This window comes from Macaca mulatta, chromosome 19, assembly GCF_049350105.2.
Source record: "Macaca mulatta isolate MMU2019108-1 chromosome 19, T2T-MMU8v2.0, whole genome shotgun sequence".
Classification (NCBI taxonomy): domain Eukaryota; kingdom Metazoa; phylum Chordata; class Mammalia; order Primates; family Cercopithecidae; genus Macaca; species Macaca mulatta.
The window spans coordinates 70,384,221-70,399,731 of NC_133424.1; the positions used below are offsets into that span (position 1 = coordinate 70,384,221).

A 15,511-nucleotide genomic window follows, 5' to 3' on the forward strand; every position below is an offset into this window, starting at 1 on the left:
CAAATCTCCCTCTGCCTTTCTCTTATGGGAACACTTGTGATTACATTTAGAGCCCCTCTGGATAATCCAGAAAAAAATCCCCATTTAAAAATTTTTAGCACGGTGTGGTGGCAGGCACCTGTAATCCCAGCTACTCAGGAGGCTGAGGCAGGAGGATCACTTGAACCTGGGAGGTGGAGATTGCAGTTAGCCAAGATTGTGCCACTTTGCTCCAGCCTGGGCAACAGAGCCAGCCTCTGTCTCAAAAATAAATAAAATAAAATAAAATAAAAATATTAATCACAGAAGGGTACGTTGGCTTGGCTGTATTCCCAGCACTTTGGGAGGCCAATGGGGGAGGATCACAGGAGCCCAGGAGTTTGAGGCTGCAGTGAGCCATGATTGTGCCGCTATCTGGTCTGTTCAACACAGCAAGATCCTGACTCTAGAAAACTAAATAAGTAAATAATAATAATAAAATTCTAATCACATCTGAACAGTTCTTTTTCCCAAAAGTTCACATTCACAGGGTCCAGGGGCTTAGAACATACATATTTTTTGCAATGGTTAATGGCTTTATATCCTGCAGACCCAGTTTATTCTGTGGATTTCTCTTTTTATCTTCACCTCCCTGCTTATTCTCTTTTTTTCTTTTCTTTTCTTCTTCTTCTTTTTTTTTTTTTTTTTTGAGACAGGGTCTCACTCTCTCACCCAGACTGGAATGCAGTGGTCCAATCTTGGTTCACTGCAACCTCCACCTCCCAGGCTCAAGCAATTCTCCTGCCTCAGCCTCCTGAGAAGCTTAGACTACAGGTGCCCACCACCAAACCTGGCTAATTTTTTTATTTTTATTAGAGACAGAGTTTTACCATGTTGACCAAGCTGGTCTCTAACTCCAGACCTCAAGTGATCCACCTGCCTCAGCCTCCCAAAGTTATGGGATTACAGGCATGAGCCATAGCACCTGGCCCCTCCCTGCTTATTCTTTTGCCCTCTATTTGGGGACCAGTGTTACTTAGTCACTTCTTTATTATGTTTGTGTGTATTTTGCACTTTACCACTGATACCATGTTTGCTGATCCATCTGTGCTTTTCACAGCGTGCATACAGATTACAGTTTGTAGCTTGGAAACAAACCAGAGACACCTCTATTACACAGTTGTCTCCTTCATCCCCCTCCCCCTCTGATGCTTCTCCAGTAACTCAGGCATTTTGGATTTCTTTCAGACTGGAAGACTACCCTTGAGGAGAATAGGTTGAATTCTGAAAAAGATCGGGCTAGGGAAGAACTGTCCCACCACGTGGAAGTGAAACAATGTGTACAGGAGGAGCCACCCTGTTTGGTGTCATTAGGAAAAGTGCACAATCAGAGCAACCAGTTAAGGGAACACCAGGACAACTCCTTGAGGTTCATGGTACTCACCTCAGAGAGACTGTTTCCTCAAAGAGAACACTGTGAGCCTGAACTTGGGGGAAGTTATTCTGTACCTTCTACTTTAAGCCTTCTACCTATGACATTACCTGCACGTACAGGTTTCACTAAGCCTAACTCACAGGTTAAAGAGTTTAAACAAAATTCAACTTTCATTAATCATGAGAAAAATGGAGCAGGTGGGAAGCACTGTGAGAATCATCAGCATGCTAGAGCCTTGCGTCAGAGCATTTACTTGAGTAAACTTGGAAACATTGAAACAGGAAAGAAAAACCCTTATGAACATATTGTTGGTCGTGACTCTCTCAACTATGGTTCCTCCCTTTGTTTTCATGGTAAAACTTTTTCAGTGAAGAAAAGTGATGACTGTAAGGATTATGGAAATCTCTTCAGTCACAGTGTGTCTCTGAATGAACAGAAGCCAGCGCATTTTGGAAAAAGTCAGTATGAGTGTGATGAATGCAGAGAAGCCTGTTCTGAGAATCTGTGCCTTGTACAAACAGAAAGAAGTGACCCTGGAGGGACCCCCTTCAGAGGTGAGGATGGCTGTGCTGCCTTCCCTGTGGCCTCATCTTTTTCTGACTGTAACATCATTCAGACTGCAGAGAAGTCATTTGTGTGTAATCAGTGTGGAAACTCTTTCAGCTGTTGTTGTAAGCACATATACCAGAGAACACAAACTGGAGAAAAGCCCTTCGAATGTACTCATTGTGGGAAATCTTTTAGTCAGAGCTATGACCTTGTCATACATCAGAGGACACACACTGGAGAGAAGCCCTATGAGTGCGACCTATGTGGGAAATCCTTCACCCAGAGATCCAAACTTATTATGCATCAGCGAATTCACACTGGAGAAAAACCGTATCAGTGTGTTGAATGTGGAAAATCCTTCAGGTGGAACTCTAACCTCATTGTACATCAGAGAATTCATACTGGAGAGAAACCGTACGAGTGCACTCACTGTGGAAAGTCCTTCAGCCAAAGCTATGAGTTAGTTACACATACAAGAACCCACACTGGAGAAAAGCCCTTCAAATGTACTCAGTGTGGGAAATCTTTCAGCCAGAAGTATGATCTTGTTGTACATCAGAGGACACACACTGGAGAGAAACCCTATGAGTGCAACCTGTGTGGGAAATCCTTCTCCCAGAGTTCTAAACTTATTACGCATCAGCGAATTCACACTGGAGAAAAACCGTATCTGTGTATCGAATGTGGGAAATCCTTCAGGTGGAACTCTAACCTCGTCATCCATCAGAGAATTCATACTGGGGAGAAACCGTACAAGTGCACTCATTGTGGAAAGTCCTTCAGCCAAAGCTATCAATTAGTTGCACATAAAAGAACTCACACTGGAGAAAAGCCCTATGAATGTAACCAGTGTGGAAAAGCCTTCAATCGAAGCACTCAGCTCATCAGGCATCTGCAAATTCACACTGGGGAGAAGCCGTACAAATGCAATCAGTGCGATAAAGCCTTTGCGAGGAGCTCCTACCTTTTGATGCATCAGAGAACTCACACTGGTGAGAAACCTTTTGAGTGCAGTCAGTGTGGGAAAGCCTTTACAGGGAGCTCTAACCTTCTTTCCCATCAGAGAATTCATTCTGGAGAGAAACCCTATGAATGTAGTGACTGTGGGAAATCCTTCCGGCAGCGATCTCAGCTTGTAGTGCATCGGCGGACACATACTGGAGAGAAACCTTAGGAGTGCAGTCATTGTGGGAAAACTTTCAGCCAGAGGTCTCCCCTCATCATGCACCAGAGGACACCTGTCAGTGGGAAGAGCTATCAGTGTGATGTGTATTAAGGCCTTCAGCCAGCAGTAGTGACTCATTAAACATCAGAGAATGCATCCTGGAGGAAAGCCCTATGAATGCATTGTGGGAAAGCCTTCAGTGATCGCTCAACCCTTAGTAAACATGAGAGGACGCACACTGGAGAGAAACCCTATGAATGTGACCACTGCGAGCAAGCCTTTAGCCAGCGGTGTCAACTTACCAGGCATTGGAGGGTTCATACTGGAGAGAAGCCCTATGAATGTTAATGTGGAAAAGTTTCCAGTTAGGATACTTCCCTTATTCAACATGAGAAAGCTCATGGGCAAGAAACTCTCTGAATAACCAAGATGGAGCCAGATGCAGTTGCCAACACCTGTAATCCCAGCACTTTGGGAGGCCAAGGCAGGTGGATTGCTTGAGCCCAGGAGTTTGAGACCAGCCTGGGTAACATGACAAAATCCTGTCTTTACAAAAAATACAAAAATTAGTCTAGCATGGTGGTGCATACCTGTAGTCCTAGCTACTCAGGAGACTGAGGTGGGAGGATCACTTGAGCTTGGGAGGCGGAGGTTGCATTGAGCTGTGATCATGCCATCACACTGCTGCCTTATGAGAGAGTGAGATACTCTCTAAATAAATAATAACCAAGATAGGAAATTTCCCTGCCATACCCTCTTTACTAGAAATCAAGTGGCTAAAACATGACTCTCAGAGTGGGGCTTCATGACCATGTGCATCAGAATTGCCTGGAGTGTGCACTAAAATTGTATTATGATGCTCACTCTAGCCAACTGAATAAAAATCTCTGGTAGTAGAATCCAGGAGTCTGCAGTTTCTAAAATCACACAGGTGGGTGGGCACAGTGGCTCATGACTGTAATCCCAGTGCTTTGGGAGGCTGAGGTGGGTGGATCACCTGAAGTCAGGAGTTTGAGACCAGTCTGGCAAACATGGCAAAACTGTCTCTATTAAAAATACAGGCCAGGGGCCAGGTGCGGTGGCTCATGCCTGTAATCCCAGCACTTAGTTAGGCAAGGTGGGTGGATCACGAGGTCAGGAGATTCAGACCATCCTGGCTAATATGGTGAAACCCTGTCTCTACTAAAAATACAAAAAAAAATTAGCTGGGCATGGTGGTGGGCACCTGTAGTCCCAGGTACTTGGGAGGCTGAGGCAGGAGAATGGCGTGAACCCAGGAGGCGGAGCTTGCAGTGAGCCAAGATCACACTAGTGCACTCCAGCCTGGGCGACATAGCGAAACTCTGTCTTAAAACAAAAAAATACAGGCCAGGCGCAATGACTCATGCCTGTAATCACAGAATTTTGGGAGGCAACGGCAGGTGGATCACCTGATGTCAGGAGTTCGAGACTAGCCTCACCAACATGGAGAAACCCCGTCTCCACTAAATATGCAAAAATTAGCAGGGTATGGTGGTGGACACCTGTAATCCCAGCTACTCGGGAGGCTGAGGCAGGAGAATCTTAACCCAGGAGGCAGAGGTTGCCGTCAACCAAGATTGAGCCATTGTGCTCCAGCCTGGGCAACAAGAGCGAAACTTCCTCTCAAGAAAAAAAAAAAAAAGGACTCTGGTGAGGCATGGTGGTTCATGCCTGTAATCCCAGCAGTTTGGGAGGCTGAGGTAGGCAGATAACTTGAGGACAGGCATTCAAGACTAGCCTAGCCAACATGGCAAAACCCCATCTCTACTAAAAATACAAAAATTAGCCGGGTGTGGTGGCACACGTGTGTAATCCCAGCTATTCGGGAGGCTGAGGCATGAGAATCGCTTGAACCTGGGAGGCAGAGGTTGCAGTTAGCTGAGATCATGCCACTGCACTCTTGCTTGGGCAACAGGGCGAGACTGTCTCAAAAAAAAAAAAAAAAAAAAAAAAAGGACTCTGAGCTGGCCGAAATGGCTCATGCCTATAATCCCAGCACTTTGGGAGACCAAGCCAGGCAGATCACTTGAGCCCAGTGGATTGGGACCAATCTGGGCAGCATGTTGAGACCCCATCTCTACAAAAGAAATACAATTAGCTGGGCGTGGTGCTGCACACCTGTAGTCCCAGCACTCTGGAGGCTGAGGCAGGAGTATTACTTGAGCCTGAGGATGGTGGGGGGTCGCACCTGCAGTGAGCTGAGATCACACCACTGCATTCCAGCCTAGGCACCAGAGCAACACCATATCTCTAAAACAAAACAACAAAATATTGGACTCTGAATATTTCAGGGATTTGGTTATGTTTAAACTTTGTTGCTCAGTTGGTTGGATTGTAATCAGAACTGGCAGCATATTAATATGGAAAATACTTATCAGGTGGTGTGAAAACAGGAGCCAAATAGTATGTTCACAGAAGGTTACAAGCACATAATTTAAATTGGTCACTCAGCAACATGTTCCCTAAAAGAAAAAAGCATAAATTGACATTTGTGGGGAAAGTGGAAGAGGCCATGTCTGCATTCATTCATTCATTTTTTTGAGACGGAATCTCACTGTGTCCCCCAGGCTGGAGTGCAGTGGCACAATCTCTGCTCACTATAAGCTCTGCCTCTTGGGTTCACGCCATTCTCCTGCCTCAGCCTCCTGAGTAGCTGGGACTACAGGTGCCCGCCACCACGCCCGGCTAATTTTTTGTATTTTTAGTAGAGACGGAGTTTCCCCATGTTAGCCAGGATGGTCTCGATCTCCTGACCTCGTGATCCACCCGCGTCGGCCTCCCAAAGTGCTAGGATTACAGGTGTGAGACACCATGCCTGGCCACATTTATATTTATTTTTTGACACAGGCTGTTGCTCTGTCGCCCAGGCTGGAGTGCAGTGGCGCAGTCAGGGATCACTGCAGCCTCAACCTGGCTCAAATGTTCCTCCTGTCCTGGCCTAAGTAGCTGGGACCACAGGCATGTGCCATGAAGCCTGGCTAAATTTATTTTTTTTAGAGACAAGGTCTCACCATGTTGCCCAGGCTGGTCTTGAACTCCTGGGCTCAAGTGATCCCCAGCCTCGGCCTCCCAAAGTCCTGGGATTACAGGCATGAGCCACGGTGCATGCTATTACTGCACATTTAAGCAGGATAAGAGCCAATGGGAGGGCGGGCACGGTGGCTCATGCCTGTAATCCCAGCACTTTGGGAGGCCGAGGCAGGCGGATCCCTTGAGGTTAGGAGTTTGAGACCAGCCTGGCCAACATGGTGAAACCCCATCTCTACTAAAAATACCAAAAATTAGCCAGCTGTCATGACATGTGCCTGTAATCCCAGCTACTCGGGAGGCTGAGGCAGGAAAATCACTTGAACCCAGGAGGTGGAGTTTGCTGTGAGCCAAGACTGCGCCATTGAACTCCAGCCTGGGCAAAAAAGCGAAAAGCAAGACTCCGTCTCAAAAACAAAACAACAAAAGAAAGTGCAGGGTGCGGTGGCTCACGCCTGTAATCCCAACACTTTGGGAGGCTGAGGCGGGTGGATCACGAGGTCAGATCAAGACCATCCTGGCTAACACGGTGAAACCTCGTCTCTACTAAAAATACAAAAAATTAGTGGTGGGCGCCCGTAGTCCCAGATACTCAGGAGGCTGAGGCAGGAGAATGGTGTGAACCCAGGAGGCAGAGCTTGCAGTGAGCCAAAATCACTCCACGGCACTCCAGCCTGGGCGACAGAGCGAGACTCTGTCTCAAAAAACAAAAAAAAGCAGATGGAAGTATAGCCAATAGCCAAACATACAGAATGAGGAAAGCTGGACAGGGTCAGGTGAGGAGAAGCTGTGGCAGCAGATGTGGCAGCCCCCAGCAGAGCCATAGATTAATAGACCAGAAAGTGGGTTAATGAAAGGTCTGTCCATGAAACTCAGACTCTTTCCCCATTTCTTTTTTTTCCCGCCTGGCATTAACTATCTGGCTGTGGGTTAGCAAAAAGTTAAGTAGGGAAGGAGTCACATGCTAAAAGATTAGTTCAGGGGACAACTGAATCTGATGTGTTTTTTTTGTTTTTTTTTTTCAGACGGAGTCTCGCTCGGTCGCCCAGGCTGGAGTGCAGTGGCCGGATCTCAGCTCACTGCAAGCTCTGCCTCCCGGGTTTACGCCATTCTCCTGCCTCAGCCTCCCGAGTAACTGGGACTACAGGCGCCCGCCACCTCGCCCGGCTAGTTTTCTGTATTTTTTAGTAGAGACGGGGTTTCACCGTGTTCGCCAGGATGGTCTCGATCTCCTGACCTCGTGATCCGCCCGTCTTGGCCTCCCAAAGTGCTGGGATTACAGGCGTGAGCCACTGCGCCCGGTCAGTCTGATGTATTTTGCTCTGTAGCAAGGGCTGCTTTATTCTGGCATTTCAGAACTTTTTACCTGATAGCTGGTTCTTGCCCTCTTCACCCTCAAGCAAAGCGTACTCTTAAAGCAGCCCCGCCTGTCTGTGGAGCTTCCTGTCTGCTTTCTCATAGCCTATTCAATATAGGTGGCAGGCAAGGAGCAAAAGATAAAGTCTCCATCATGAAAGAAGGTATCTAAGACAAAGCAGAAAAGATAGATATTCAGAGGAACCAAATATTCTTTGTTTTTTGAGACAGAGTCTTGCTCTGTTGCCCAGGCTGTAGTGCAGTGGAACGATCTCGGCTCACTGCAACCTCCACTTCCCAGGTTCAAGCAATTCTCCTGCCTCAACCTCCCAAGTAGCTGGGATTACAGGCGCCCACCACCACGCCCAGCTATTTTTTGTATTTTCAGTAGAGACAGAGTTTCACCATGTTGACCAGGCTGGTCTCAAACTCCTGACCTCAAGTAATCCGCCCACCTCGGCCTCCCGAAGTGGTGGGTTTACAGGCGTGAGCCACTGCGCCAGGCAGAATCAAATATTTAAAGAATCTTGTTAATCTAAAAGTGAGTCAAGAAAGGGTTACAAGGCTGGGTGCAGTGGCTCATGCCTGGAATGCCAGCACTTTGGGAGGCCGAGGTGGGTGAATCGTGAGGTCAGGAGTTCGAGACCAGCCTGATCAACATGGTGAAACCCCATCTCTACTTAAAATACAAAAATTAGCTGGGCGTGGTGGTGGGCGCCTGTAATCCCAGCTACTTGGGAGGCTGAGGCAGGAGAATCACTTGAACCCGGGAGGTGGAGGTTGCAGTGAGCCAAGATCGGCTGGGTGCAGTGGCTCACGCCTGTAATCCTAGCACTTTGGGAGGCCGAGGCGGGCAGATCACGAGGTCAGGAGATCGAGACCATCCTGGCTAACACAGGGAAACCCTGTCTCTCCTAAAAATACAAAAAATTAGCTGGGTGTGGTAGCGTGCGCCTGTAGTCCCTGCTACTCGGGAGGCTGAGGCAGGAGAATGGCGTGAACCTGAGAGGCAGAGCTTGCAGTGAGCCGAGATCACACCACTGCACTCCAGCCTGGGCGACAGAGCGAGACACCATCTCAAAAAAAAACAAAAACAAACAAAAAAAAAGAGTTACAAATAAAAAATAATGCAGATATTTTGATAAAATAGAACAATGAGAACAAGAACAGACTCTTTGACTTTACAAGCAAGATTGTTCAATGTTATATGTAAAATGTTTATTAAGAAACAGAAGGCTCGTTCCCTGGTGCTGCAAAGAAATAGCACTCGAACATAAATTTAATTCTCTCAGCAAGGCCGTTTTTACTTTCTGCAGAAAGGGTACTCATCACAGATGGAACAATGGCAAGAGCACACCTGATCAAAGTAGGGAAGCAATTTTTATTCCTTACGTAGTTTGTCCCTGCTACTGTGTCATGTCTCCATTGGCTGCAGCCAGACTGCACAGTCTAAACTAACACTAGATTGGCTAACGTTTAAAACTTTTCAAAATAGGCAAAAGTAATGGAAAGACAAAGGAAAAGGGGAAGTTGCTTATGCCAGATACAGAAGGAGCATAGGCTGTGAGCTGGAATGTGCCTGTGGGCACATCCAGGACAAATATCTTGGTTAAGGTACGAGGACATAGAACATACTACGTGCCTGTGAGCATGTTTAACAGCTACATAGGATAGGGCTTAACAAAGACTTAACAGCACAAAGCAAGGAGGCTTCAAGGAAGTTAGTTTATAAAAGAAACTTACTTTTCAACATTTATGATTTATTCTTTAACAAGAAGAGAAACTTTGAAGAGGAACTTTTACTTTCCACATTGAACAAATAAGTAAGAAAAAGAAAAAGGGAAACTTCCCCAGGGCTGCAAGGAAATTTTCAGGTCATGCCATGTATTATCAGAATTAATAAGACCCATGCATCATGGAAAATTGAGAACACCACGATTAAAAACAGATGGCAGGCTAGGCGTGGTGGCTCATGCCTTTAATCCCAGCTCTTTGGGAGGCTGAGGCAGGCAGATCACCTGAACTCAGGAGTTCGAGACCAGCCTGGCCAATATGGTGAAACCTCATCTCTAATAAAAAATACAAAAATGAGCCAGGCATAGTGGCAGGCGCCTGTAATCCCAGCTACTCAGGAGACTGAGGCAGGAGAATTGCTTGAACCCCAGAGGTAGAGGTTGCAGTGAGCTAAGATTGTGCCACTGCACTCCAGCCTGGGCAACAAAGCAAGACTCTGTCTCAAAAAAAGAGAAAAGAAAAACACGTCAGGGCTGGGCGTGGTGGCTCACACCTGTAATCCCAGCTACTCGGGAGGCTGAGGCAGGAGAATCATTTGATCCCAAGAGGTGGAGGTTGCAGTGACCTAAGATAGTGCCACTGCACTCCAGTGTGGGCTACAAAGCAAGACTGTCTCAAAACAAAAACAAAACAGATGGCAGGGCCAGGCGTGGTGGCTCACACCTGTACTCCCAGCTACTTGGGAGGCTGAGGCAGGAGAATCGCTTGAACCTGGGAGGTGGAGGTTGCAGTAAGCTAAGATTGTGCCACTGCACTCCAGCGTGGGTGACAAAGCGAGACTCTGTCTCAAAAAAAAAAAAAAAAAAAAACAGATGGCAGGGGCGGGCATGGTGGCTCATGCCTGTCATCCCAGCACTTTGGGAGACCCAGGCAGGTGGATCAGTCTAGGTTACGAGTTTGAGCCCAGCCTGGCCAAGATGGTGAAACCCTGTCTCTACTAAAGATACAAAAATTAGCCAGGTGTGGTGGTGCATGCCTGTAATCTCAGCTACTCAGGAGGCTGCAGCAGGAGAATTGCTTGATCCCGGGAGGTGGAGGTTGCAGTGAGCTATTGTGCCACTGCACTCCAGTGTGGGCGACAAAGCGAGACTCTGTCTCAAAAAAAAAAAAAAAAAAAAGATGGCAGGGCTGGGCATGGTGGTTCACGCCTGTAATCCCAGCACTTTGGGAGACCGAGGCAGGTGGATCACTCTAGGTTAGGAGTTTGGGACCAGCCTGGCCAAGATGGTGAAACCCTGTCTCTACTAAGGATACAAAAATTAGCCAGGTGCAGTGGTGCACGCCTGTAATCCCAGCTACTCAGGAGGCTGAGGCAGGACAGAATTGCTTGAACCCAGGAGGCAGAGGTTGCAGTGAGTCGAGATCGTGCCACTGCACTCCAGCCTGGGTGACAGAATGAGACCCTGTCATAAAACAAACACAGAACAGATGGCATGGCAGAACCTTCTCTAGAGAAAAGAGTTTTCAATCTAGGAAAGGAATAGGGTAAGAAAATGAATGTTTATTCACCCATAACTTTAAAAAAAAATTGTAATTGAAAGCTACAAGGTAAATTGTGCTCATACTATACAAATCCTGCTAGAGGGTTATAGTTCCTATGTGAAGGTAACTTTAGAAAGTAGTGTTCACTTGACATTGATGTAGTAATTCCTGCTGGAGGGGCAAAAAGCTCATGAAATTTAAATAGAGGAGGAGGAGATGCAGTCAGATGTGTTGATTGACCCTTCAGGGAATGGCATTTGCATAGCTGTGACATGAACCCCAGGTATTGGCTTTTTTTTTTTTTTTTGAGGAGTCTCACTCTGTCGCCCAGGCTGGAGTGCAGTGGCGCGATCTCGGCTCACTGTAACCTCCACCTCCCGGGTTCAAGCAATTCTCCTGCCTCAGCCTCCTGAGTAGCTGGGATGACAGGTGGGCGCCACCACGCCCGGCTAATTTTTGTATTTTTAGTAGACATGGGGTTTCACCATGTTGGTCAGGCTGGTCTCCAACTGATCCGCCCACCTCAGCCTCCCAAAGTGCTGGGATTACAGGCGTGAGCCATCGCACTCGGCCTATATTGGCTGTTAATTTTTTTTTTTTTTTTTGGAGACAGAGTCTTGCTCTGTTGCCCAGGCCGGAGTGCAGTGGCGCCATCTCGGCTCACTGCAAGCTCCGCCTCCCGGGTTCATGCCATTCTCCTGCCTCAGCCTCCCGAGTAGCTGGGACTACAGGCGCCCACCACCTCTCCCGGCTAGTTTTTTGTATTTTTTAGTAGAGACGGGGTTTCACCGTGTTAGCCAGGATGGTCTCGATCTCCTGACCTCGTGATCCGCCCGCCTCGGCCTCCCAAAGTGCTGGGATTACAGGCTTGAGCCACCGCGCCCGGCCTTGGAGACAGCATCTTTAAAGAGCTAAAATGAGATCATTAGAGTGAGCCCTGGTCCATTATGACTATTGTCCTTATAAAAACAGAAATTTGGAGACAGACAGCTTGTCACATACACAGGGAAAATGCCATTTGAAGACAAAGTCAGAGATCTACAAGCCAAGGAATGCCAGAGATTGGCAGCAAACCACCAAAAACTAAGGAAAGGGATGGAACATATACTTTCTTGTAGCCCTCAGAAGGAACCAACTGTGCCAACACATTGATCTCAGACTTCTGGCTTCTACAACTGTAACAATAAATTTATGTTGTTTAAGCCACCCCATTTGTAGTACGTTGTTACCAGCGCCCACATGACTAATACAACATATTTTTAAAAATCACCTACTTTATGAAAAACAGCATTTTCCAAAACAGAAATAGGGAGAAGAATGGCATTGTATGATATTTTTTCAAATCTCCTTAATGTCTGGCTTCACTGAAGGCGGTTGAGTTCCCATAGCTGCATGTCCCCATTGCATCTGTTACAATATGACTCATCCAGCAGCCTCTGGACAACTGTATTGTATATTCCCATGAAAATGAGAGTGAGAGAGGAATAGCACTGCGTAGTCCAGGAGAATGGAAAAACCCACACGACAACTAAAACAAGCAGTAGGCAAAGAAACCACAGAATAACAAAACCCAAAATAAGGGAGAGAAGACAGCCAAAACTGGTCAGGGTGACATGTCCATGACTCTTCCAGGCAAACCCAAATACGGGAGAAAGGGGGTGGTAACTGGGGTGGGGGTGGGGGGAGCACGGTGCCTGAAATCCCCTCCTTTTCCAGATACCAGTGACTATTCCACCCATAATTAAACACCCATAAAAGGAGAAATGCAGACAACGTTGGGTGTGACTCAGGAGCCAGGAACCACTCCCTCACACTTGTCTCCCGTGTTTCCTTTCACTTTGCAATGAAAGCTTCTGGCTTTTCTGCTTATTCTGATTTATCCCTGAATTCTTTCCTGCGATGGCTTCAAGAACCTGGACACCAACTGCCACTGGCATCCAGTGACCCTCCTGAGCCCTCTGGCAACAAAAGAAAATGCCAACATCTTATTATTATTATGAACTTAGTTTTGAACCCACTAATACCTTGAAAGGATCTCAGGAACATCTAGGGCTCCCTGACCCACACTTTAAGAACTACTGCAATAGACAAACTCCTACCTTATAATCAAGGAGATAAACAAGAACTAGAAAAAAAAAAATAGACTGGGTGCGTTTTTGTAATTCCAGCACTTTGGAAGGTCAAGATGGGTGGACTGCTTAAGATCAGAAGCTCAAGACCATCCTAGGCAGCATTGCAAAACCATATCTCTACAAAAAAAAAAAAAAAAATACAAAAATGAGCCGGGCATGGTGGCATGAGGCTGAGGTGGGAGAATCCTTTGAGCCCAAGAGGTTGAAGCTGCAGTGAGCCGTGATGCTCTCTGGACTGGGCAACAGACAAGACCTTGTCTCAAAAATTAAAAAAAAAAAAAAAAAAGATGAGGAGGAAAGAGGAAATAATAGGACATCAAAATAACAGATTCCATACCATTAGAACTAGGAGGAAAGCTGAGCCCAGTGACTGGCTCCAAAATGAACACACAGGTTTGGGCACAGTGGCTCATTCCTGTAATCCCAGCACTTTCAGAGGCTGAGGCAGACAAGATTGCTTTGAGCTCTGGAGTTCGAGACCAGCCTGGGCTACATGGCAAAATCCAGTCTCTATAAAAATTAGCCCGGCCGGGCGCAGTGGCTCACGCCTGTAATCCCAGCACTTTGGGAGGCCGAGGCGGGCGGATCACGAGGTCAGGAGATCGAGACCATCCTGGCTAACATGGTGAAACCTCGTCTCTACTAAAAATACAAAAAATTAGCCGGGCGTGGTGGCGGGCGCCTGTAGTCCCAGCTACTCGGAGGCTGAGGCAGGAGAATGGCGTGAACCCGGAAGGCAGAGCTTGCAGTGAGCTAAGATTGCACCACTGCACTCCAGCCTGGGCGACAAAGCGAGACTCCATCTCAAAAAAAAAAAAAAAAAGCCCGGTGTGGTGGCTCTCACCTGTGCTCCCAGCTACTCGGGAGGCTGAGGTTGGAGGATAACTTGAGCTTGGGAAGCAGAGGTTACAGTGGGTGAAGATTGCACCACTGCATTCCAGCCTGGACAACAGAGTGAGACCCTGTCTCAAAAAACAACAAAAAAAGAACACACAGGCTTCCCCTAAAGAGAAGATAATAGATCCTTGCACACCTGCCCCTACCTCTCCAACACTGGTGGCCACTGTTCAGGGTAAGGCAATAGATCCTCCTAGTATCTTCTTTGCCTGCAGAGAAGGGGGTGCTGCTGGCAGCTTTTTGGGACTCCCAATAGAAGACAGATTTGGTCTCCTGGAAGGCTGCCTGATCGAGTTCCCACAGCAGCTGCCGCTTGCTCAGGTGAGTGAAGACATCTGTCAAAAGACAGAATTTTATTTTTATTTTTATTTTTTGAGATGGAGTCTCACTCTGTCGCCCAGGCTGGAGTGCAGTGGCGCAATCTTGGCTCACTGCAACCTCCACCTCCTGGGTTCAAGCGATTCTCCTGTCTCAGCCTCCCAAGTAGCTGGGTTTACAGGCACCTGCCACCACACCTGGCTAATTTTTGTATTTGTAGTAGAGACAGGGTTTCACCATGTTGGCCAGGCTAGTCTCAAAATTCCTGACCTCAGGTGATCTACCCACCTCAGCCTTCCAAAGTGCTGGGATTACAGGCATGATCCACTGCACCTAGCCAAAAGAAAAAATTTTAACAAATTTGGTTAAAGACCAAATTGGCTTTTATTTGTGATTCATGAATCTGGGCAGCCTCCACTCTGCAAAACAGAATGATGGATCCCACCGGGCAATGGTAGAATAGTGGTTTTTGTAAGGTGGGAACAAGGAAACAGAACAATAGAGAAAAGGCTAATTAGTTAACTAACTAGGTTACTTTTCTTGTAGGGATTAAAGCAGAGGGGACTTCCTTATTATGCTGACACAGATAGACTGGAAATCTGGTTTGTTGAGGGATCTACCTGCTTAAAGTATCAATCTGATTATGTGGCATTTAGCCTAAGTGACTCTGTCTTGGTTTGGTATGGTCTCATGAGGCCTAGAGCAGGAGCTAAGTCCAAAACCATGTCCTCTCATAATTTTGTGTAACTTGCCTAACACCTGCTCCTTCTCAGGAGCGAGGTCCAGCAAAGAGCAGAGAGGGTACAGGGCCAGAAGGATGTGAGAGAGTGTGGCCAGTTCGAGCCCCTCAGGAGTCAGCTGCTCCATCCCCACTGGTGACTTCTTCACTCCTTCAACACTGTGTGAAGGGCCATGTCATGGTTGATCTTCATTCCCTCAGACTACACCATCAGCCCCATGGGAGTGAGCAAATAACAAGTAACTCCATTCTTCCCTGCTATGTGTCTGGCTCTTAGTAAAAATTAAACAAAATTAAAAATTGTTGCGGTTTGAATGCAACATTTTTGAATGGAAATCTGCTTTCTCATTTTTCTTTTTTAATTTTTTTTTTTTTTTTTTTTTTTTTTGAGACAGTCTTGCTGTTTCCCAGGTTGGAGTGCAGTGGCCGGACCTCGGCTAACGGCAACCTCCACCTCCCAAGTTCAAGCGATTCTCCTGCCTCAGCCCCCTGAGAAACTGGGACTACAGGTGTCTGCCACCACGCCCAGCTAATTTTTGTATTTTTAGTAGAGACGGGGTTTGACCATATTGGCCAGGCTGGTCTCGAACTCCTGACCTCGTGATCCGCCCGCCTCAGCCTCCCAAAGTGCTGGGATT

At 47.0% G+C, this 15,511-nt stretch overlaps 1 protein-coding gene across 35 annotated transcripts in view; it reads left to right on the forward strand.

Annotated features, from left to right (window-relative positions):
• Window positions 1-10,723, forward strand: part of ZNF544 (zinc finger protein 544) — a 31,635-nt gene extending 20,912 nt beyond the window's left edge. For 28 of the 35 annotated variants that reach the window (XM_077980082.1, XM_077980088.1, XM_077980079.1 and 25 more), the window contains one exon: window positions 1,207-4,006. In XM_077980082.1, the coding sequence (XP_077836208.1) occupies window positions 1,207-3,116 (1,910 nt within the window). In that variant the 3' untranslated portion in view covers window positions 3,117-4,006. Of the gene's footprint in view, window positions 1-1,206; window positions 4,007-7,180; window positions 7,438-10,687 lie in introns of those variants that run through there. The other 7 variants (XR_013409757.1, XR_013409756.1, XM_077980105.1 and 4 more) reach the window with 5 other exon arrangements.
• Window positions 10,724-15,511: the final 4,788 nt, after the last annotated feature.